We start from the raw sequence: 25,808 nt of genomic DNA, 5'->3' as shown, positions 1-25,808 counted from the left end.
ATGGCCTCAGGCACAGCTAACACCATGTGGGAGGAAGTCACCTGCTCCATCTGCCTGGAGCTGATGGCTGAGCCAGTGTCCATAGACTGTGGACATTTCTACTGCCGTTCTTGCATATTAAAAAATCTTGAGAACCAGCAACAGAAGTCACCTTCCCAGAAAAACTACCATTGTCCTGTATGTAGGGCACAGTTTCAAAGGGAGAGCATCCGACCCAGTAAGCAGCTAGAAAACATCATTGACACCATTAAGAAGATGGGGCAGGAACATCTGTGTGAAGAACACGGAGAGAAGCTCAGCCTGTTCTGTGAAGATGATGGTCAGCTCATCTGCTTGATATGTGAGCGGAAATCAAAGCACAAAGGGCACACCACAGTCCTTACTGCAGATGCCTGTCAGGGCTACAAGGTGAGTACTACCCAGTGTGCTTCACCAAGTACTCGTTCCTCTTTGGCATCCATGGACCTAAACTTGTTTAATATGAAACCCAAGATGATGTTTTAGCTTTCACCACTTTAGTCTTCAGATAAACTTAGTAAAGGCTGTCCATATAATATATGCATACATAGGAATATTAATGCACATACACAGAGTGTAGTCATAATCTCCATGGACACTGATATCTGTAAAATATTTGCCCACTGCAAAACAACAGTGTTTTATGAAAAAAAATCTCATAAATCCCTGATAGCTCTGAACTACTGATAGGTATACTTATATACTCAGACAGAGTCAGAATATACACTAACTTTATAGAGCTAGAAGATTGATTACTACTTTTAAGATAGACAATTTTCACCTTAAAGTGTGCTCCTAATATGGGAGCAGGTATATTTAAGAAATAAAGTTTGAAATATGCAAAGCTTTATGTAAATAAGTTAAAATTGCTTGCATAATGACTTTTTCATTAGATATTAAAGCTCTTCCCTCTCCCTTTCTATTTTTGTCCAGAGTGTTTTCCTAGCTGTGTTCTGTGGTCCAGTGGTCACTTCATGTGATACAAGATCAGTGGCCTGACTGTTCAGTGGCAGGGCCCTGCAGTGCTGTGTGACACCAGGTCCATACCTGGCCATGTTCAGGAATCTCAGTATCATAACCGTTGGCTCTCAAAGAAAATAGAGTTCTGGAGATCAAATTCAGATTCCTGATCACAGCATGTTCTCTTTCTCATTGACCTTCATTTGTCCCTTTGACTTTCCATTTGGGTTTGGGTTTAGGGACCACACCCACAGGTGCTCAGGGTTTACTCCTGACTCTCTGCTCAGAGTCCATTTCTGGATGTACTTGGGGAATGATATGCAGGATCGTACCAGGTCTGCTCTTACAAGGCAAGTCCCTTAACCCCTGAAGTATCTCTCCATCTGTCCCTGGCCTCTTTCAAAAAACTCCAATGATACTTGGCCAACCCTTACTTATACATAGTGATAGTAAGAGTACTAATAAATATATCAAGGTGTCAATAATCTTTGGTTTTTTGAAATTAAGACAGTCACATAAAATACTATTATACATTATTATATTCTTGTTCTTTGTATAATGTTAACTGGGAAAAATTTATTATTGCATGCCTTAGGCCATGGTTCAATAGAAGAACATATTTTTAAACTAGAAAAATGATATTAATTACCTTGACAGTTCCTCAGGTTTTTCAGGAGATTAAAACATTTGTAAAATTTTGTTTATTGAATCACCATGAGATACAAAGTTACAAACTGTTCTTGACTGGGTTTCAGCCATGCAGTGTTCCAACACCCATCCCTTTCACTGGTATCCATTTCCGGCAACCAATGTTGCCAGCTTCCATCCCACTGCCTTCCCACCTCTCCCTTACAAGCCCACCTCTATGGCAGACTCTCCTCTCTCCGGAGATCAAATTTTTCACTTCATAGTCAGTATCCTTGAAAGCTTAAGGACTATACAAGTTTCCAATATTATTTTTATGATTAAAGTCTGTCATCTCTCCTGAGATATATAATGAAAAATTACCCAAATTAATAAGCCATCATCAAACAATTTTTCCTTCAGGAAACCTACCAGAGAACTTTGACATACTTTAGGGAACAAGAAGAACAAAATAAGAAATGGCAGAGGAACATAAGAGAGGAAATAAAAGATTTTCAGGTAAGAATTTGAGTTCATTGATCTCAAATATATTCCCCCTAGAGCTGAGACATACAGAAGAATTAGGCAAACCAATAGGATGTTTTAATCTTATTCATCTAGACTAAATAGATAAATCTCAAATTATTTGTTTTAATGCTCCTCATTGGGTACAAATCTGAGAATTGAGCTCCTGTTTCTTTTACATTTCAGAAGTAATTGTTGAGGAGTCCTAATATCAGTTAGGAAAAGAATAAGTGGTGTCCTTACTGAGATTCATCTTAACTGGTTTATAAGTTTAAACATCTCGAAACTCTTTGAAGTTTAGGCCTGCCACTGTGAGAAATTTACCACAATGCTAGGTCTGGTAATTTGCATTCCCCAAAAGTAATCTTTGTGAGGAAGAGGATCTCTCCAGGTGGGACTCATTCAAAAAATTCATGAAGAGTAGCAGAAAATGGTGCAAGAACATCCTTAATGGCAGACTAAGGTCTAATTCTATGATTGACCATTCTTCACAGGAGAGTCAACTTTTCTGGCCATATTGATGTAATCCAAAAACTTATACTCAAATTTCACAGTCATTGGTTTTTGAGGTTTTCCTCCATTCTTTTTTTATTGAATCATAGTGAGATGCAGTTACAGACTTACAAACTTTCATGATTACATGTTGTCATACAATGACCAAGCACCCATCCCTCCACCAGTGCCCATTCTCCACCTCTAATGTTCCCAGTATCCCTCCTGCCACCCCCACCCCTTTCCACCCCCTGCCCCTGCCTTTACAGCAGGCACATTCCCTCTTACTCTCTCTCTATCCTTTTGGGTGCTATGGCTTGCAATACAGGTACTAAGAGTTCATCATGTTGTGTCCATACTCTATGTTCAGCACACATCTCCCATCCCAAGTGACCCCTCCCAGCATCATTTACTTAATGGTCCCTTTTCTATCCCAGCTGCCTTTCCCCCTAGCATTTGAATCCAGCTTCCAAGTAGTGGTACAATCCTCCTGGCACCTATCTCTACAGTCCTCAGGTGTAAGTCTCCAATTATGTTGCTTTATATCTCACCAATGAGTGCAGTTATTCTGTCTGTCCCTCTCTTTCTCACTCATTTCACTTAGCATGATATTCTTCATGTCCATCCACTTATATGTAAATTTTATGATCTCATTTTTTTCTAGCAGCTGCATTGTATTGCATTGTGTAGATGTACAAGGTTTCTTTAATCAGTCATTTGCTCTCCAGCACTTGTTTTTTTTTTCCAGATTCTGGCTATTGTAAACAGTGTTGTAATAAGTAGATATTTGCAGATGTCATTTCTACTGTATTTTTACATCTCTGAGATAAAGATTCCCAGAAATTATACATATTTAGTTATATATGTTCCCAGAAGTTATATTTCTGGGCCATATGGGACCTCTATGTCTCGTGTGTGGAGGGATGTCCATATTGTTTTCCATAAAGGATGTACCAGTGGCATTTCCACCAACAATGAAGGAGAATCCCTTCCTTCCTGCATCTGCGCCAGCACTGGTTGTTCTTGTTCTTTTTGATGTGTGCCAGATTCTGTGGTATAAAATGATATTTCATTGTTGATATGATTTGCATCTCCCTGATGATTAGTGAAATAGAGCATTTTTTCATGCACCTTTTAGCCATTTGAGTTTCTTTTGTGAGGAAGTTTCTATTCATTTTTTCCCTCCATTTTTTGATGCGGTTGAGGACTTTTTTCTTGTAAAATTCTTCTGTGTCTTGAATATCCTGGATATTAAATTCCTATCTGATGATTATTGGATAAATCATTTCTCCCATTCTGTGGGCTCTTCTATATTTTTGGTCACTGTTTTGAAGTCCAGAAGCTTCCAACTTTAATGTAATCCTATTTGTTTTTATTTGTTTCCACTTGCTTGGTCACTGGTGTTTCATCCTTGAAGATGCCATTAGCTTCAATATTATGGAGGATTCTGCTACATTTCCCTCCGTGTACCTTATGAATTCAAGTCTGATATTTAATCCATTTGGATCTGAATATTTTACTTGGCATTACACAGAGGGCTGAGTTTATTTTTTTGCATGTAGTCCAGTTTTCCCAGCACCACTTGTTGAAGAGGCTTTCCTTGCTGCACTTCAGGTTTCTTGCTACTTTGTCAAAAATTAAGTGATCATATACTCAAGAGGTTGTGTCAGAATATTCAACTCTGTTCTATTGGTCTGCAGATCTGTTTCAAATCCAATGCCATGTTGTTTTAATTAGTACTACTTTATAGTACAGTTTGAAATTGGAAAAGGTAATACCACCCACCCTTTTTACTCAAGGTTTGCTTTAGTTACTCATGCAAGTTTCTTGCTGCATATGAACTTCAGGAGTGTTTTGTCTTTTTCTTTGAAAAATGTCATGGGTATCCTTTTAGGAACTGCATTTAATCTGCATAATGCTTTGGGAAGTATTGCCATTTTGATAATGTTATTTCTCCAGATCCACTAGTAGGGTATATGTCTTTAGTTCCTAATGTCCTCTTCTGCTCCTGGAAGTAGTGTTTTGTAGTTTCCTTTGTATAGGTTTTGCATCTATTTAGTTAAGTTATGCCAAGGTTCTTGATTTTCTGAGGCACTGTTTTGTATGGGATTTTTAAAAATATCTCTTCCATTGTTTGTTGATAGAAATGGCATGGACTTTTTGGTATTGATTTTGTAACCTGCCACTTTACTATTCAAAACTATTATTTCTAGGAGTTACTTAGTAGAGGCTCTAGGTTTCTCCAAGTAGAGTACCATATCATCTGAAAATAGTGATAGCTTAAACTCTTCCTTTACTATCTGGATGCCCTTTATATCTGTGTCTTGCCTAACTGCTATGGCAAGTAGTTCCAGTACTATATTGAATAGAAGTGGTGAGAGAGGGCAACCTTGTTTTGTTCACGATGTTAGAAGGAATACTTTAATTTTTCCCCAGTGAGAATAATGTTGTACTGGAGCGATAGCACAGTGGGTAGGGTATTTGCCATGCTTGAGGCCGATCCAGGTTGAATTCCTCCGTCCCTCTAGAAGAGTCTGGCAATTTACCAAGAGTATCCTGCACTCATGGCAGAGCCTGGCAAGCTACCCATGGCATATCTAGATGCAAAAACAGTAACAACAAGTCTCACAATGGAGACATTACTGGTGCCAACTCCAGCAAGTTGAAGAACAACGGGACTACAGTGCTACCATGAATAATGTTTGCCATGGGCTTATGGTAGATAGGTGACTTAGTCTATATTGAGGAAAGTTCTGTTGATTCCCATTTTCCTGAGATTTCTCTTGACAAGATTACATGGTGCTGGGGGCAGTACCTGGGTATGACAGCCTAGGGTATCTTATAGCCTACTTCTCCCTCTGGTAGAAACTGGCAAACTACTGGGAGTTTCCTGCCCACATGGGAGAGCCTGGAAAGGTCCCCATGGTGTATTAATATGCAAAACCAGTAAAAAGCGTTGTCTCTTTCCTCTGACCCTGAAAGAGCCTCTAGTACAGCATCATTGGAAGAATAAGTAGAGAGAGGCTACTAAAATATCAGGGCTTGGATGAATGGAGATGTTACTGAGACCACTCGAGAAATTCGACGATCAAGGGGCTGATGATGATGATGATGATGATGATGATGATGATGATGATGATGATGATGATGATGGTGGTGGTGATGAATGTAGGAGTACTGCTATTTGTTCAGCCATTGATTAAGTTGATGGAATTGGGCATTAACTCCACATTACATTTTTTTAAAATTGTATCACCGTGAGATAGAGTTACAAAGCTGTCACATTTGAGATTCAGCCATACAATAATAAAACACTCACTCCTCCACCAGTGCACATTTTTCACCACACACATCCCAGTCCTCACTCTGCCTCTATGGCAGACAATTTCCCAAACTCTCTCATTTTGGGTATTATATTTTGCTCAAAATTTGCCACCACCATTCAAGCCTACCTATGACACTCGATAATTTATTTCCCATTGCTCATTTTGAATATCATGAGAGGTTTCACGGCTGCAATTATAAATGTAACTTTCTAGATTGTAAATGGTTGGGTTCCAGAGACATCTCTGTATGACACTAATCCATTTTGGGATTCAATTGAGTGTCTCTGGGCCAGGACTGTTGGTGTGATAAGATGGCACCAGGAGGCAAACTATGGGCATGACAGTCATTCTGCTGGGGGGCCAGAGACCCAGAGAGGTGAAGCCCAGTTCCTCTGTAACCATGTGACCTGAGAATTTAGTACTGGAACCTGCATACCAGAGGTGGGGTTGGGGCTTGCTTGTGGAAGCTCTTGGTCACTGGGATTGCATCTGGAGTAGGTGGGGAGAGTACACCTACTCAAACTGGTTTGTGCTATTGAAATTGGCTCAGTTTGCAGCCCGGAGGGATCTCTGGTACTGTGATGTCTTCTGGGACTCACTGCTGTGTCTCTGGACCAGGGCTGTTGGTACACTATGATTGTGCCCAAAGGCAAATTGTGAGTGTGACAGCCAGTCACCTGGACAGGTAGGGACCTGAGGAGGGACTGCCCTGGTCCTCTGCCACCATGAGACCTGCAGATTTAGTCCTGGAACCCCCATACCTAGGCCTTTGCTTATAGAAGCTCTTGGTCACCAGAATTCCATCTGGAGTACGCAGGTACGTAGTACTCAGGCCACTATGTGGCCTGGAGATTTAGTCCGGGAACTCACACACTTCGGCCTTGCTTGTGGTAGCTCTTGATCACTGGAATTTCATCTGGAGTAGGTGGAGAGAGCACACCTGCTCCACCTAACGTGCCCCGGTGAAATTGGCTCAGTATGGTGCCTAGAGAGATCGCTGGTGCTGTGGTATCTTCCAGGACTCAATGCTGTATCTCTGCGCCAGGGCTTTCGGTGTGCTAAGATCCACATTACAAAATTTTCAGCAGATTGTATCTTAGTGAGGTCCATCCTGAGATGGTGGAGTCAGGCTGGAGGTGTGGTGGCGATTTTGGATTGCGGAAGCAAATGGCTGTGGGGGCTCTGCTTGGATGGGCAAGGGCCAACCTGTCCTTCTCCAACTTACCCTAGTTGTTTCAGTCATGCATGGGTCTGAGCTTTTCTGTGGTTTTGGATCTCTTTCGAGATTTATTTAGGGGTCTCTGAAACAAGGCTGACCTCAGAGCTTACAGGATGATGCTTGAGTTGGTTCAAGGGGGTGACTGCTAGTTCTTTCATGTGTATTGGGAAATGGGAGAAGTAGCCTACCCCAACTCTGAGAAAGTCTGGAGATTTCAGTCACAAAAACCACATCCCAGTATTTTAAACAGAGTGTATCTTGGTGAGGTATGTCCTGAGACAGTGGAGTTAGGCTGGGGATATGGCGGCAATTTTGGATTGTGGAAGCAGTGGCTTCTGGGGGTTCTGCTTGGGGGAGCCTCCAGGCCAACACCCTCCTCAAATTTACCCCAGTCTGTTCAGCCATGTGTTCAGCCAAGATTAACTTTTCAATGGCTTTTGATCTCTTTCGAGATTTATCTATAGATCTCTGAAATAAGGCCAACAAATGAGCTTGTATAGCTGAGCCGGAAGTGGTTTTGTGTGGAACTCCCACATGCCTAACCTTTGGCTGTTTAGATTCTTGGTAAACTTGGTCCCAAGTTATTGGGATCTGGCCGATGGCACAGCGGCAATTTTGAGAGAAGCCTGAAGGCACCATCAGGCTGCTAATGCACTCATAGTGCAGGTCCAGGTTGACCTGCTGATGGTACATACCCCCAATTCTACAAGATCTTAGCTGTGAGATTAAGTTATTTATGTGGGCTTGTTCTTCCTTTCTGAGGAATGCTTGTAGAGATATAAACTTTCTTCTTAACACTGCTTTTGCCATGTCCTATAGGTTCTGGTAACTCATGTCTTCATTCTCATTCCTTTACAGGAATCTTTTGATTTTCTCTTTGCTTTCCTTTCTAAGCCACTTTTTTTTTTAAATTTATTTTATTGAATCACCATGTGGAAAGTTACAAAGTTCTCAGGCTTATGTATCAGTTATACAATGCTCAAACACCCATCCCTTCACCAGTGCCCATAATCCACAACCAAAAACCCCAGTATACCTCCCACCCCCAAACCCCCCACCACTGCCTGCGTAACTGATAGATTTCACATTTTCTCTTTACCTTGATTACGATTCATATTTCAACACAAAACTCATTACTGTTGTTGGAGTTTCCCCCCTCCAAAAAAAAAAACAGTTCTACTGACAAGGAAGCATTTGATAATTAGTCTCCCATTGCTGAAAGTGAAGAGATATGAAGTTGCACGGCCTCAGTAGCTGCCGCGCGGTTTAGGATTTCTGTATTTTAGTATTTTAGTAATTAAGTCCAGGGAGATTTATGTTAGAAATTGCATAATTTCTCCTCCTGGAGCAGTATGGGGCAATGGCTTAGTTCAGAGTCCAGACACATGGCTACAACCCGTTTGGGGTTTTGGGGACCAAAAGTAGTCTAGCTAGTCTCCGGATAGTGGTCCATGAGCAGCAAAGAGGCCGCACCAAAGTTGTGATCGCCAGGGTCAAGTCTCGGTGGAGCGCGAGCCTTCACCGGCACTGGTCTGAGACTGCACCAGGATCCCGTGTTGCAAGTACATAACTGTCTCTCTTTTTTTTCTCCTCCCCATGCCAAGTTGCCAAGTTCATCCCCGCTTATAATCCTCATAATTTGGTGGAAGCCAGGCTGCTTCCCCCCATAAAGGGAAAAAAAAAACTAGGAAGAGAGATGTCTCACCTCCTCAGCCGGTGTGGGGCAATGGCTTAGTTCACAGTCCAGACTCATGTAAGCCACTTGTTTTTGAGTTGTTTAAGTTCTAGGTGTTCAATTTAAATTTCTGTTTCGGTGTGTGATTCATTTCGTTTTCCGTGTATCATTGTCTGAAAAGATTGTTGATACAATTTATTTTCTCTTAATTTATGACCCATGTGCACTTGAGAAGAATGTGTATTCAGATTTTGGGGTATGAAATGTTTTATATATATATATATATATATATATATATATATATATATATATATATATACACTAAGCCCATTTCTTCCCTCAGATAAAGTATGTCCTTTCTCAGCTTGAGTCTGGTTGATCTATCAAGAAGTGATAAAGTGGTGTTGAAATCTCCACTTGCTGTTTTACAACATCTCACAATCTCAGGCCTAGCTATGTCTGGATGTAAACATTGTTTTTCTGTTACTGTTACTGTAATTGACTATCCTTCCGGTTATGTAACTGACTTTGATACTGTTTCCATTGACTAAGTTAATTTACATATTCTGCCTATGTGACTGAATATCATTGGATAGAACATTAAGCTAGTTAATAAAAGGGGCTGAACAGGATGCTCTGGGGCATACACAACACCAGAGACAGTTTGTGATCCTCCAAAAATTATTTCATTTGCATGCATATCTTAGTGCCTCAGACTGTCTAAACAAACCTTACTGCAGCATATGGGCTCAACGCGAGGCTTGAAGATAAAGGCCCCGTATGAAAGAAATAAAGAAATGGAGAGATAAAATTAAAGAAATAAAGAAAATAGAAAGAGAAAGAGAAGAAAGAGAAAGAGAGAGAATAATAAGAAAGAGAGAGAGAAAGAAAGAAAGAAAGAAAGAAAGAAAGAAAGAAAGAAAGAAAGAAAGAAAGAAAGAAAGAAAGAAAGAAAGAAAGAAAGAAAGAAAGAAAGAAGTATAGATAGAAAGGAAGAAGAAAAAGAAAGGGAGAAAGAAATAAAGATATAAAGAGAGAAAAAGATAAGAAGAAGAGAAAGGGTTAAAGAAATAAATATAGATAGAAAGAAAGACAGAAACAAAGAAACAAAGGAAGAAGAAAAAGAGAGAGAAAGGGAGAAAGAAATAAAGAAATATAGATAGAAAGAAAGGAAGAAGAAGAAAAAGAGAAAGAAAGGGAATAAAGAAAGAGTAAGAAGGGAGAAAGAAATAAAGATAGAAAGAGAAGAAAAAAAAAAGAAATAAAGAAATATAGATAGAAAGGAAGGAAGAAGAAAAGAGAAAGGAAATAAAGAAAAATAGGAAGAAAGAAAGAAAGGGAAAAGAAGAAAAGGAGAAAGAAATAAAGAATAAAGGAAAACAAGAAAAAAGAGTAATGGGTAACTCTGTAACATCTCAGCAGGATGCCTATGTGGACATCCAGAACTCTTTAACAAAAGCAGTTGGTCTGCCATTGAAGGAACAGAAAAACAATGTTTACATCCAGGCCTAGCTAGGCTTGAGATTGTGAGATGTTGTACAACAACATTTACATAGAAAGAAATTTGGTGTACAACATTGTACACCAAATCCATAAATTTATGAAGTTATAACTTATGAACTAGAGTCATGGGGTTTAAAAACTGCACAGGACAAATCATGTCAGGTTCCTTGGGAATTATGGGGACAAATAATATGGGAGAGTAAAATTACACCTCAAAAGGTTTAAATTCATAGAGATAAATTAAAAACTTTAAATGACTTTCAAAAACTATTAGAAAATATAAATTGGCTACGACCTTCTTTCGGTATTCCAAGCTATGCCCTACAAAATTTGTTTCAAAGATTGTAAGGTTATCCTTCTTTTAATAGTCCAAGGCAACTTAGCCCAGCAGCTGAAAAAGAATTAGAAATAATTGAGGAAATTGTTAATAAGGCTCAGTTGGATAGAATTTATTCTTCAGAAAATTTAATCTGAGAGTATCGCATACTTCACATTCTCCTACTGGGATTTTGGTACAAGGAACTAATATTGTGGAATGGAGTTTTTTATGTAACAAGTCTAGTAAAACATTGGTTACTTATGTAAAAAAAAATGGCACGGTTATCCCATTGCTCATCAATTTGTTCATGCAGGCACCAGTAATGTCTCTCATTGTGAGACTTATTTGTTACTGTTTTTGGCATATTCAACACACCACGGGCTGCAGCGATAGGTAAATAAAATATCTCAAATAATTTTCAACGGAAGAAGAAGAACTAGACAATTAATAGAAAGCGAATCTACTGAAATAATTGTACCATTGACTAGTGAACAAATCCAAGCACTGTGGGAAATTGATGAAGATTGGCAAATTGCTTGCACTAATTATCTGGGCAAAATTCATAATAACTTTCCAAAGCAAAAGATATTTCAATTTCTTAAATTTACTAATTGGATTTGGCCTAACATTATAAAAGCTGAACCTATTGAGTCTGCTCTTACATTCTTTACAGATGCTAGCAAAGAAGGAAAGGCTGCTTATACTGATATGCAAAATGATAAGGTATTACAAACTCCATATAAATTGGTTCAGAAGAAAGAATTGTTTGCAATTATTTCTCTTTTACAAAATTATTCTGAACCAATAAATATTGTAACAGACTCTCAGTATGAAGCTTGGACTGTCAATCATATATTTACTGTTGCTTTGCCTTTGAGTGACTCTGAGCTTATTTCTTTATTTAAAACTTTGCAGCAAGTTTTGAGAGACTGTAAACATCCCTTATACATTGTTCATATGTGAGCTCATACGGGTCTTCCTAGTCCGTTAGTTCAAGGCATTGATAGAGCTGATACGTTGGTTACCTTAGTAGTAAATGCAGAAAAATTTCCTGCTTTACATCATCAAAATACTCGTGCATTGAAAACCAAATATGCCCTTACTTGGAGGCAAGCTAAAGATATTATTAGGCAATGTCCTACTTGTTCAGGCAATCAATATGCCTCATATGCCTTTGGGAGCTAATCCTCGAGGAATAAAGACAAAGGAAATTTGGCAAATGGATGTAACTATTATCACAGCTTTTGGAAAACAAAGTATGTCCATCAATCAATTGATACCTATTCACATTTTTGATGGGCTTCTGGGTTAACTTCAGAAAAGACAGGAGCTGTGAAGACTCATTTGTTAGAAGCATTTGATGTTATGGGTTTTCCAAGACAATGAAAACTGATAATGGGCTTGATTATGTCTCTACAAGTATAAGCTTCTTATTCACTGAAGCTTCTTAGTGAATAAGAGATGGCAAATGAATAAACTGCAGTATAGGTTCCTTTTGTATAAAATTTTGTCAGCTTTGTAAAAACAGAAGTGCTTCTTTTTGACCCAGTTTTAACAGAAGAAGACAAGCTGGTTAGACTGAGAAACGGGGGATAATCCCAATTGGCAGACAGGGAATTTTTACCCTGGGGACTGCCCTTCCTTTCTCTGTCCATCAGGTTTTTTTTTCCTGGTTCTTGGAGGGTCAGATCAATATATCAGGTATTTATGAATGCACATGCGTGTAATATTTGTTGTCTTTCTGTATGTCTGTGTGTTAAGTGTTTAAATATTGAAGTCAGATTGAAATCAGAAATGGAAATCCTTGTAACTGGGCAAACAGCCCCATCACAAAGGTTTCTAATATATATTCCAAAAAATTTTAAGGTATAAGGTATAAATCTAAAGTATAAGAACTTTTAAATTAAAAGGATGTTTTCCTCATGCTTTGTAAAAATACAAGTTTTTGTTATGTACATTTTTTTTCTCTAAATACTTACAATTTTTTTGTATCTGCATTATATTGAGTTATTAAAAAATAATTGAAATAATTGTATATAAAAACAGGTTCAAAAGGTCCTGGTTTAGTTCAAAACATAAGTTTCAAGGGATACCAGGTTTATTATATAAGACTGGATATTATTCCATGCATATTTTATTGGAACATCTATGAAGTTTGAGGAGGAAGTTTCTATTTTTACTTATGGATGCAGGTGATTTCTTCTTTGTCCATGAGAGAAGAATCTGATAACAGGAGTGCTTCGGCAGTTACTTATTGTGGAAAAACCTGGACCATGAATTTAATCCAGAAATGGCATGAGAGTGTTGTTTTTGTTTAGAGACTAATTGGTCTTCATTGACAAATGTCTCTGAACCAGGATTGGAACTGAAATATTACTTAATATGTGTAAACTCTGTGTATGCAAACTTTGTATAGTAAAATGAAAAAGAATTTCTGTAGAATAGGTTAGAGTTTCTTATAACAGTGTTGAGATATTGCTGGAAATATTTGTGAAAATGTTTGTGTTGTTTGTTACTGATCATTTTAAATAAAAAAGGGGGAATTTTGATCTGCATCTCTCTGATGATTAGTGATGCAGAGCACTTTTTCATGTGCCTTTTGGCCATTCGTATTTCTTCCTTGGTAAAGTTTCTGTTCATTTCTTCGCCCCATTTTTTGATGGGGTTGGATGTTTTCTTTTTGTAGAGTTCAACCAGTGCTTTATATACCATTGATATCAACCCCTTATCTGATGGGTATTGTGTAAATATCCTTTCCCATTCTGTGGATAGTCTTTGTATTCTGGTCACTGTATCTCTTGCGGTGCAGAAGCTTTTTAGTTTAATGTAGTCCCATTTGTTGATCTCTGTTTTTACTAGATTGCTTAGTTCCGTGTCACGTTTGAAGATACCTTTATCTTCAATATCGTGGAGGGTTTTGCCGACCTTGTCTTCAATGTACCTTATGGTTTGTGGTCTAATGTTGAGGTCTTTAATCCATTTTGATCTGACTTTTGTGCATGGTGTCAGGTCAAGGTCTAAACCCATTTTTTTGCATGTGGTTGTCCAGTTTTGCCAGCACCATTTGTTAAAGAGGCTTTCCTTGCTCCACTTCACATCTCTTGCTCCCTTATCAAAGATTAGATGATCATACATTTGGGGTTGTGTGTAGGGATATTCCACCCTGTTCCATTGGTCTACGGCTCTGCCTTTGTTCCAGTACCATGCTGTTTTAATTGTTACTGCTTTGTAGTAAAGATTGAGGCTGGGGAGGGTGATGCCTCCCATCATCTTTTTCCCAAGAATTGTTTTAGCTATCCTTGGACGTTTGTTATTCCATATGAATTTTAGGATTGCTTGATCCATTTCTTTGTAGAATGTCATGGGTATACATATTGGGATCGCATTGAATCTGTATAATGCTTTAGGGAGTATTGCCATTTTGACAACATTGATTCTCCGTATCCACGAGCAGGGTATATGTTTCCATTTCCTCATGTCCTCTTTGATTTCATGGAGTAGCGTTTTGTAGTTTTCTTTGTAAAGGTCTTTTACTTCCATGAGATACCACCTCACACCACAGAGACTGGCACACATCCAAAAGAACAAAAGCAACCGCTGTTGGAGAGGATGTGGGGAGAAAGGGACCCTTCTACACTGCTGGTGGGAATGCCGGCTAGTTCAGCCCTTTTGGAAAACAGTATGGACGATTCTCAGAAAACTAGAGGTTGAGCTCCCATTTGACCCAGCAATACCACTGCTGGGAATATATCCCAGAGAGGCAAAAAAGTACAATCGAAACAACATCTGCACATGTATGTTCATCGCAGCACTGTTTACAATAGCCAGAATCTGGAAAAAACCCGAATGCCCCAAAACGGATGACTGGTTGAGGAAACTTTGGTACATCTATACAATGGAATACTATGCAGCTGTTAGAAAAAAGGAAGTCAAGAATTTTGTAGTTAAGTGGATGGGCATGAAAAGTTTCATGCTGAGTGAAATGAGTCAGAAAGAGAGAGACAGACATAGAAAGACTGCACTCATCTATGGTATATAGAATATCAGAGTGAGAGACTAATACCCAAGAACTGTAGAAATAAGTACCAGGAGGTTGACCCCATGGCTTCGAGGCTGGCCTCACCTTCCGGGGAAAGGGCAACTCAGAGAAGTGATCACCAACTACATTGTAGTTGAAGGCCATGTGGGGGAAGGGAGTTGCGGGCTGAATGAGGGCTAGAGACTGAGCACAGCGGCCACTCAACACCTTTATTGCAAACCACAACAGCTAATTAGAGAGAGAGAACAGAAGGGAATGCCCTGCCACAGTGGCAGGGTGGGGTGGGGGGGAGATGGGATTGGGGAGGGTGGGAGTGACGCCGGGTTTACGGGTGGTGGAGAATGGGCACTGGTGAAGGGATGGGTTCCCGAACTTTGTATGAGGGAAGTATAAGCACAAAAGTGTATAAATCTGTAACTGTACCCTCACGGTGATTCTCTAATTAAAAATAAATAAATTATATAAAAAAATAAAAAATAAAAACAAAAAATAAAAAAAAATAAATAAAAGTTTTTCAATATGAAAAAAAAAATAAAAAAAAAATAAAAAAGGGGGAAATGTTGGTGTACAACATCTCACAATCTCAGGGCTAGCTAGGTCTGGATTGTTTTAAAGTTACTGTTACTGTAACTGACTATACTTCCAGTTATGTAACTGACTTTGTTACTGTTTCTGTTGACTAAGTTAATTTGCATATTCTGCCTATGTGGCTGAATATCATTGGATAGACATTAAGCTAGTTAATAAAAGAGGCTGAACAGGTTGCTCTGGGGCACACACAACACCAGAGACAGTTTGTGATCCTCCAAAAATTATTTCTTTCGCGTGCATATCTCAATGCCTCAGACTGTTTAACCAAACCTTACTGCAACATCTACTATTATTGTGTTGCTATCAATATCTTTCTTCAACTTTGTGAGAATTTGTTTTAAGTATTTTACTGGTTCATCATTAGGTGCATATACATTTAGGAGTGTGTGTCATTCCTGAATTACAGGTCCTTTGATTATTAACAAAAGGCCTTGGGTGTCAAACTCATGTTATTCTATACTCCACAAATGAGTGCAGTCCTTCTATGTCTGTCCCTCTCTTTCTAACTCATTTCACTTAGCATGATACTCTCCATGACTATCCATTTATAAGCAAATTTCATGACTTCATCTGTCCTAACAGCTGCATAGTATTCCATGTGTGGATGTATCAAACATGAGGCTAACACCCAAGGAGAGTAGATACAAGGACCAGGAGGATTGCCCCATAGCTGGAAGCCTGCTTCATAAATGGAGGGGAGAAGATGGAATAGAGAAGGGATCACTAAAATGATGGCTGGAGGAATCAGTTGGGATGGGAGATGTGTGTCGAAAGAAGATAATGGACCAAACAGGATGACCTCTCAGTGTCTTTATTGCAAGCCATAATGCCCCAAAGTAGAGAGAGAGTATGGGGAATATTCTCTGCCATGGAGGCAGCGAGAGGGTGGGAAAGGCGGGGTGGGAAGGGGGAGATTGTGCACTGATGGAGGGATGGGTATTTGATCATTGTGTAATTGTAACCCAAACATGAAAGCTTACAAGTATCTCACAGTCATTCAATAAAAATTTTTTTTAAAAAGATAGACATGAAAAAAAAGGAAAAAAAGAATTGGCCTTAACAATCTCTTGTAACCTGTTTAATCAGTAAAAGGTAAGTGGCACTCTATATACCAACAGTAACATCCTTCATTCTGAAGTCTATGTGATTTGATATTAGTATGACCACTCCAGCTTCTTTGAGGGAGTTGTTTGATTGTAGAATAGTTGTCCACCCTTTCACTTGGAGTCTGTGTTTGCTCTGACTGCTCAGATGTGTTTCTTGCAGGCCACAGAATGTTGGGTTCAGAGTTCTGATCCATCCTGTCATTCTGTGCCTTTTATTGGTGCATTTAGCCCATTGATATTGAGACAGGTTATTGTTATGGGGTGTTGTCCCATTTTTCTGCAAAAGTTTGGTGTATTTGTAGGGCTTGTCTTGTCTTAACATAGCAAATTTAGTTGCTCTTGTAACCATGGTTTTGAGGCTGTGAAGTTCCTGAGTTGTTGTTTGTCTGTGAACTTGTATATTTGTTCCTTCTGATATGAAAGAGAGTATAGCTCGGTAAAGTATTCTTGGTGAGGCATTTGTTTCATTGACTCTTGTCACTATGTCTCACCACTGTCATCGGGCCCTTAGTGTTTCATCCCATGGGTTTGCTGTGAATCTTGAAAATTCTCCTTTATAAGAAATATCTTTCTTTGATATTACTAGTCTCAGAATTTTATCTCTCTCTATGGTTTTCATCATTTTGATAAGGATGCGCCTAGGAGTATTTTAGTTTGGATTTCTTTTAGCTGGTATGCTTCAAACCTCCTGACTCTGTTTGCATGTGGAATTCAGTTCTGGGACTGTCTCAGCAATTATGTGTTTGACAGTTTCTTCAACAGGGTTTTCTTCCCATCCCTCTGGGAATCCAATGATTCTTATGTTATTCATCTTGGCTTCATCCCAATTTTCTCTTGACATCATTGGTTCACTTTCAGGCTCCCTTCCATTCTCTGCTGTTGTCTGGAGATTCTTTGCACGTCATCTAGGAGTTCACTGATTCTGTTCTCAGCAGCTCTTAATCTGTTGCTGAGGCTTTCCACTGAGTATTTCATTTCACCTACCAATTTATTTTAGGTCTGCCATCTCTGCTGCTGTTTTCATTTGCATTTTCCTCACTTCTACTCTAATATCCTTTTGTGTATTGACAGCAGTGCATTCCATAGTTTCTTTGAGATCCTTGTACATCCTTAAAAGCTCTGTTTTTTATTCAGTATCTAAAAGTTTTTATAGTTAATTATTGCTGTTTCATTCATATGGGCTAGCAACTTCAATCATTATCCCTTGTGAGTTTTTGCATTGTTTTACCACTGTGACCTTTTCGTTTTGGAATTTTGTCCCATGTACGTTTTTTGCCTGTAATGAGGCTATCTTTGTGTGTTATCATGGCAAATTGATAGGTAAAGTATATGAGGCCTGGGTTAACTAGTACCTAATATGTGGGGTGTAGACACAGCAACTTCTTTGTCTACACAGCTCTGTGGTTAGAGATTTTGAAGTCATGCCATGAAAGGTAGATGTAGGAAGGCAACGCTATGGGTCAACACACGTGTTGGAGAATGGGGTTCCGCTCTGGGAGGCAGCGGCTGGCCTGGGAGTGTGGTTTCAGGCAAAAGGCTGGGGACTGGGCTCTGGCCTTTTGAGTTTTTATTTTCAAACCTCTGCCCTGAAATTTTTGTCTGAATTCTGAATTTGGACTCACAGAAGGTATTCTTTCTTCCTTCAGTATAACAGTTATAAGGGTGGAAAAATTTTGAAGTCACATGTAGAGAAATTGAAATCCCTAAAAATTAAACTTTTTGTTTCCTATAAAATTTCTATTGAATTCTGATTCAATGGAACTACTATATTTTGATTGTTTATTTATCTAAAGATAAAATTCTCCCATTTTTGGACTATGTTTTCTTCATTCTAGTCTCATATTTTTAATAAAGAAGAAAGCATCAAGTCTAGTTTTAATGTTTTTCACATGATTCTACACATGGAGGAGAAATCTTATCTATGGAGACTAGAGAATGAAAAGGAGCAAGTTCTAAAGAGACTGCAGGACATAGAAGCTCAGTTGGAGAAGCAAAGCCAGGAACTCAATAAACTTATCCTTGAACTGGAGAGGAAATGTCAGAGCTCAGCCCATGAGTTACTGCAGGTGAGAGTGTGCACCTGGAAGAACAGATGAAGGTGTCAGTTTCTGGGGTTTTAGAGAGACTGCTGAAGAATTTAGAGAAATGGCTTGAATTCTTATTTCTCAAAAATTTACACAAGTAAGGAGAATTTAAATGAGTACTTCTTTTAGATACACATGCCTATATACAGATGTCTTGTGCTAGTCTAGGGTGTCTCTGTGTAAATAAAGGAATACAAATGAGGCTTCTTAGATAGATATGGAAGTTCCGGGAACCATGGGAGAACTTTGGTAGGCATGTTAGCCTCAGTCTCATTTACAGAGATTCCGGGTGTCAAATAACCCCCTCAAAGATATTCTTCTTGACTGTTGGGGGCTAAAACGCATCATCAAAATCAATGATAGACTTACATCAAGATTTGCTCCTGTATCTTGCTCAAACAGAGCAAGATAGGTTTGAGTTTAGCTATAGTAAGGATATTGTATACTGTGATAAATGCCTGGAATCCTTATTCTATTTGTTTAAGGATTGAGGTGGCACAGCAAGACCTTCCACCTCAGTGCAAACTTGCTGCCACCCCCTTACTGAGTGAGTTTCCAGGGCTCTGTGGGAATTTGCTTGTAGGGACCTTTATGAGAAACAATATCCACTGTGACCTCTTCAGAAGAAATGAGATCACTGAATGCAAAAAGTGCTTAGTGAGCAAGTTTGAGACAATTCTGATTTTCCATCAAACAGATCACATCTGGTTGTTTGAAATGGTAAATCTGCGTGTTCCAAAAATAATGAAACATACTCTGAGGTTGTTCAGGTACTGTCAGGGTAATATAATGGGTCAGTGTTTCTCTCAAAAGCTGTGCATGTACAGGAGAAGGTAAACAAAGGTTGAGTTGAATATCAATGGTCTATCACAGTGCTTATAACTCATAGTCTGTGGAAAGATATGCAGGTGTAATTTGTAGAAGAATTTGTTGCTTGGGAATAGGATGGGAATTATTCCCTAGAAATTCACTAATAATTGAGTAGAACCATTCAATTTACTCTTTGGTATAACTATAAACATCCACCCATCAAAGTTTTATGAAATGCTAATTTTCTATACCAACATCTTATCTTACTTTATAGGATGCGAGAGACACTTTGGACAGGTGAGTGCTCTTTGAATTCAGGAGGGAGGGATAGTTGCTATATGGAGAACAATGGAAAGTTGCACTGATGAAATTTCTGGAATCTTCTTATCAGGATTTCTGCTATGAAGTTCAGTGCACCAGAGGACGTCTCTTTGAAAATTCCCAATATGCTTGATGTTAATCGCATTTTCTCTGAATTGATAAAATTGTTTGAGACTGATTATGGTATGTGACATGAATATTTCTCTAAATAATAAAAATGGGCAACACATTTTACTACTCTTTCCTGTACAGGTTCTAGGTAGAGTATTGGTTTTCTTTTCTTTTCTTTTCTTTTCTTTTCTTTTCTTTTCTTTTCTTTTCTTTTCTTTTCTTTTTTGCTTATTGGGTCACACCTGGCGGTGCACAAGGGTTACACCAGGCTCTGCACTCAGGAATCACCCTTGACAGTGCTCAGGGGACCATATGGGATGCTGGGAATCAAACTCAGTTCGGCCACGTGCAAGGCAAATGCCCTACCCACTGTGTTATGGCTGTAGCCCCGAGTATTGGTTTTCTTGATGACCATTCAAACTCTTCTCCCAGCTCACTAGTGATGTACTCCAGGGAAATAACCTCTATATCTGTCCCAGTGAAAAACATAAGCATAAACACTTTCCAGTGGACTATGAGAAATCTAAAACAAATCATCAACTACACAAAGTATAGAGAAGAGAAGAGGGTTGGAAACATGATGATTATACTTATGTCATTCATTTCCCAGAATTAGTCCAGAAAGTTTGGTGAAAGCTCACTGTTCTGCCAGTGGGTTTAGGAAAAGACTAGGCAGCATAATAAGCATTTCAACCATAAGAAAACTACATGCTGCTTAGTAAAAATCTTTCTGTTTGTTTCTTTATTCATTTCATAATGACTTTAATTCCAAATATCCTACAATTACATTTAAAAAAATATCTGAAACAGATTTTTTTCATGATGTATTAGTCTATAAAATAAGAACAATTACCATATGGTTCCTTGAGTTCGGGTAGGAGTGATCTCTAAGTGCAGAGTTAGGAGTAAGACTTGAGCACAGTCAGGTGAGGCGCCAACACTGCCCCCCTTTCCAAAAAGAAGAACAGTCGAGCTCACAAGATTTCTGGAATCTTACTACAGCTCAGAGGAATTCTCGCCCGGACTCTAAAAACTACTGCAGTAAATATGATCACTGGAATGTTTTAACATGGAAGCCACCACAATCTGCTTCCAAGCTCAATGTGATTGTTGGAAGAATTTCCTTTTGATCCCTTTAAGACCTCGGGCACTAGCTCCTTGTTGGCTGCAGGTTGGATGCCTCCATGTGTTTCCTGAAGAAAACTCAAATGCTTACATATGAGTCTCCCAACATGGTCAAGTATTTCTTCAGAGACATCACAAAGCTAGAGTCCCTAGGATGAATCTGATGGCATTTTTAACACTACCATACTAACATACAATAACAGACATGCAACCCCATCACTTTTACTGTTTAAGTTCAATGTAACTTGAACATGATAGGTCTCTGGTCCTAAAAGTAGTAAGACAAAGTTTCCACCAACAGACGGGGGGTTATTAAAGTCACTGTCAGTCTGACAGCCTCAGAGATCAAAACTAAATCGCTCTGTCGACAGCATTGTGTGTGTCAATATGCTTAGAGTATAGAGATATTGCTCTGCAGTAGTGAGGAAAAAATGCTCTGAATACCATGACATTCTTGGCAGCCTATGGTTAATGAGAGAAAATTTAATGCCTCTATACTGTGAGAGCAGTAAGCCGTAACTGGGGTGATGATGGAGGCAGTTCCCAGAGAGATAAGAGCAAAGCTTCTTGTAATTCAGACCTCCTCACCTACAGAGTGAGTTGTATATATTCTGTTTAGTGAGTATCTGCAGACTTTGTTTCTCTCTATTCCTATAACCAGTGTTCAGTCAGATCTATTGATGACAATATTGCACCCTTTCTCTAGCTAAGATGAAACTATTATAATATTTTAAGTATGTATAATATTTTGTTATTTTACTCCTGGTTCTGAGTTCAGTAGCATCGTGTTGCACGTACATATATATATATATATATATATATATATATATATGGCCATGATCAAGCCCACTCTCCACACATTTGAACGAGCCTCATGCATGCAGGAACTGGCAGAGGAACCCAGGTTTGCGGGACTTAGGGCTGAGATCTCCAAGGTGTCTTGGATCGGGCCTGGGCCTCTTTCACCCAGATTGCCCATTTTCCAGTAGCTAGGCACTCACACCCTGAAACTGCCCCCAGTGTCATGTAATACCATCAATGGCCAACATCTAGAGACTATAAAACAAAGCTCCTGGAAGCGCATGGCTGCAGTGCGGCCATGAGACATCTGGTAGCCTAGTTTTCCCTCTTGGAAAACCTGGCAAACCACTGCTCACATGGGAGAGCCTGGCAAGCTCCTCGTGGTATATTCATGTACCAAATATAGTAACAAAGATGGGTCTCATTCCCCTGACCATGAAGAACCTCTAATGTAGCACTGTTGGGAAGGACAAGTAATGAGAGGCTGCTAAACTTTCAGGGCTAGGATGGAGACATTACTCGGCCTGCTCCAGCAAATTGTTGATCAATGAGATGACAGTATATAGATACCTTTCGGAGAGTCCAGCAAGCTACTGAGAGTGTCCTCCCCACACGTCACAGCCTGGCAAGCTACCCATGGTGTATTCTATGTGCCAGAAATACTAACAATAGGTCTCATTCCCCTGATCCTGAAAAAGCCTCCAGTCATTGGAAAAAAATAAGTAAGGATAGACTGCTGAAATCTCAGAGCTGAGAGGAATAGAGACTTTACTGGTGCCCGCTCAAATAAATCAACTGAACAACAGGATGACAGTGATTAATTGATTCAGTAATATACATATATGACATACTTTATTTATCCAGTTTTCTGTTCTTGGAAACTTGAGTATTTTCCGATGTTCACTATTGCTACTAGTGCTGCAATAACCATGGAAGTACAAATGTATTTTCCGCATAGAGTTTTTGGGCCTTTGGGTTAGATGCCCAGAAGTGTAATGACTGTGTCATATAGAAGTTCAATTCTTATTTTTTGATATTTGTCCATTTCCGGTCTGGAGCATTAGCACAGCGGTAGGGCGTTCACCTTTCTCTTGGCCAACCCGTGTTCAACTCCTCCACCCCTCTCAGAGAGCCCGGCAAGCTACCAAGAGTATCGCACCCGCATGGCAGAGCCTGGCAGGATACTCATGGGGTATTAGATATGCCAAAAATAGTAACAATAAGTCTCAAATAAGAGACGTTACTGGTGCTCGCACAAACAAATAGATGAGCAATGGGATGACAATGACAGTGACAGTGACAGTGTCCATTTCCAAGAAGGTTGGGCCATAAAACTTTCCCAGAAACAATGGAAGAAAATTCCTGTATGAGTAAAATGCAAACACAAAAGTTCATAAGTTTGTAACTGTACAGTGATTCTCTAATAAAAAATTTAAAAACAAGAATATTCCTTTTCCCCACATCTATTTCAATACTGGTTGTTTTGTTTTACTAACTCTTTTTCAGTCTCACTGATGTGAGATAAATCTCATTGCTATTATGATATGAGTTTTCCTGATAGTAAATGATGGAGAACATTTTTGCATTCTGTTATCTGCATGACTTCTTTGAGAAAGTGTCTGCTCATCTTTTATCAATTCTACACCACCCCCCTTCTTTGGGGTGATTTTCCTTTAATCTCCCCATTTTGGTTGGGCTTTCCCACAAGGTTTATTTTTTAACCATTCCAGGTTTTAAAATGTGTTCAATCATCTCCTGTTAAGAACTCATTGAGGATAGTTTAACAGGTGTGTTAAACCAAGAATAAATTTAGGACAATGAATAAGGCACACTGAAGCAATTAGAGCAGAGAGAGTCAGGGAGTCCTCACCATGCTGGGCCTCAAGTACAGGTGGATGGATCTGGAGAATAGGAGAGAGTGTTTCCTGAGAGAGAGAAGTGCAGACTCTCAGAGCACTGGGGAGAAGCTTCCATTGTAATGACTGCCACTCCACCTCTTAGTTTCACAAGTTCTCCCCAGCACTCTCATTGGATAAGAAAAACGAAGAGAGGTAGAAGGAAGGAAGCTGATTTGTAGCGGTCCTGAGGTTAGAAAGACAAAGCATTGAAAGGTGGAGTGATCTGGAGAAAAAAAAAAGTACAGCTAAGAAGTGTGTCTGCATTCTTTATTGTGCTTGGTGTTTAACCTTTAATCAAGGACACTTTAAGTGACTAAGTGACTTTTTATTTGAACAACTTCTTATCATGTTTTATTTTTTACATTGTGCTGTTGGCTAGTACCATTATGACCATTCTATCTTTTTCTTTCTTTTAAGTCTACTCAGATCAATTTTTTGGTTTTGTTGTTTTTGGTACATCACCTTGAACCAGTCCTATGGTGTATGGAAAATCCAAAACAGTGAATCCTTAATGTCTATCTGTATCTATGTGCTCTAAGACCCCAATAACAGTCTTTGTCTTCAATACCCAAGTATGGATTTAACTGTATTTTCCCATTCCGATGTTGTGTTTGTGTCATTTGGGAAAACAAGGAGGACTTTGGAGAAGAGCATAAGTAAATATGTCAAATTTATTCATCTTGTCTTTGGCATTCGTTATTGTGAGAAAGATGGAAAACATGTTAAATAAGCACAGAATAGTAATCAGAGCCTTTTTCGTCTATTGTTGCTACTACCAGATATTTTACAATCCTACAGAATTACAGTCCTGCCCTGTTCTAAGCACATATTCACTTTTCAATCCTACACACCATTCTTTCTGTCAGATATGATTTCTATTTCAATTTTTACCAATAATTTTGATTAAATTTTCATCAAGGCTGTCCGACATAAATTTTTCTTTTGATCATTGGCTGATAAAATTTGAATATTACTGAGTATTAAGCATGAAGCAACCATATCATTTTGTTGTCTGTTGTTTTTAATTTATTATTTTTTTTGCAGTTGATGTTACTCTAGATCCAGATACAGCTCACAATGACCTGTGTGTGGAGAAGAATAAAAACATCGTGTTTGGTGGATCCCCCCAAGTGAAGCCTGACACTCCTGCTAGGTTTAAAGACTTACCCTGTGTCCTGGGACGTGAAGCCTTCACCTCAGGCAAACATTTCCTTCAAATGCGTCTTATTGGTGGACCTGTGTGGGATGTCGGGGTTTGTCTAGAAAATGTGCCAAGAGACAATGACAAGACACGGGATCCTGAGTCTGGATTCTGGGCCATCAGACGCTGTGAAGATAATAACTATGTAGCTCTAACGTCACCCCTAACACCTCTCAATATACAGCAGTACTTTGGTTTTATAGGGGTTTTCCTGGACTATGAGGCTGGACTTGTTTCCTTTTACAACTGGCAGACTGGCTCCCACATCTTTACCTTCCCAAAGGCCTCTTTCCCTGAGCCTATCAGGCCTTATTTCTGCATCACTGAAGATTCTTATTTGATTATTTATAACCTAGCCATATATTTATAAAATTAGAATAGATGAGATCAGGCGCGTTCAGGGTGGTATGACTGTAGAGATGGAGGAATAGCACAGCGCGTAGGCCATTTGCGTTGCACGGGGTACACCCGGGTTCGAATCCCAGCATCACATATGGTCCCCTGAGCACCGCCAGGAGTTATTCCTGAGTGTAAAGCCAGGAGTAGTCTCTGTGCATTGCCGGATATGAACCAAAAAGAAAAAAATAAAATGAAATAAAATAAAATTAGAATAGAAAGATTATGAGATTTTTAAGAAAAAGTGCATGGTGTTTTTATTCTTGTATCCAGTTCAAAGGAATATGATTTAAATTCTGTGAGGGAAGAAATTTTGATTGTTTTATTCATTATTTTCCATAAACTAGAATTTTGCTAAGCTTTAGTAGATATGTAATAGTTTTCCATTGAAAGAATGAATATCAACTCTAAGCAAGTACCATGAATGAGGAACTTGCTTTAGAGGAAAATTACTTAATATCAAAGACCATATACTGTCCAGTTTTGTGAAATAAATACTTGGCCTAGGTAAATTCACTGCAGTGGTTTCTTCTTAGAAATTAAAAGCCTTTTTTAGCATGAAAATGTGGAAATAATCCCAATCCAATCTCCCTTACAGTGTCTTGTGAAAATGTTGGAAGAATACAGTCAGAACTAAAGCAATTCTTCCCAGATCCTAGGACAG

At 39.0% G+C, this 25,808-nt stretch overlaps 1 protein-coding gene across 1 annotated transcript; it reads left to right on the top strand.

Moving 5' to 3' along the window:
* On the top strand, window positions 1-25,118 carry LOC129401594 (E3 ubiquitin-protein ligase TRIM38-like). Its single transcript, XM_055124291.1, has 5 exons — window positions 1-408; window positions 18,233-18,463; window positions 19,566-19,588; window positions 19,683-19,795; window positions 24,592-25,118. Exons 1-5 carry the CDS (start codon window positions 1-3, stop codon window positions 25,116-25,118), a joined length of 1,302 nt encoding a protein of 433 aa, XP_054980266.1.
* Window positions 25,119-25,808: the final 690 nt, after the last annotated feature.

This window comes from Sorex araneus, chromosome 2 (genome assembly GCF_027595985.1).
Source record: "Sorex araneus isolate mSorAra2 chromosome 2, mSorAra2.pri, whole genome shotgun sequence".
Classification (NCBI taxonomy): Eukaryota; Metazoa; Chordata; class Mammalia; order Eulipotyphla; family Soricidae; genus Sorex; species Sorex araneus.
Note: the sequence above shows the minus strand (reverse complement) of the source record. Positions and strands in the feature narration are given on the sequence as shown.

What these genes read in the sequence shown, in the direction of transcription:
- LOC129401594 (XM_055124291.1), top strand. Translation starts at nt 1, where the DNA reads ATGGCCTCAGGCACAGCTAACACCATGTGGGAGGAAGTCACCTGCTCC. An exon ending in GCGAGAGACACTTTGGACAG is followed by an intron (nt 19,589 to 19,682) that starts GTGAGTGCTCTT and finishes TCTTCTTATCAG; the next exon opens with GATTTCTGCTATGAAGTTCA. An exon ending in ATTGTTTGAGACTGATTATG is followed by an intron (nt 19,796 to 24,591) that starts GTATGTGACATG and finishes TTTTTTTTGCAG; the next exon opens with TTGATGTTACTCTAGATCCA.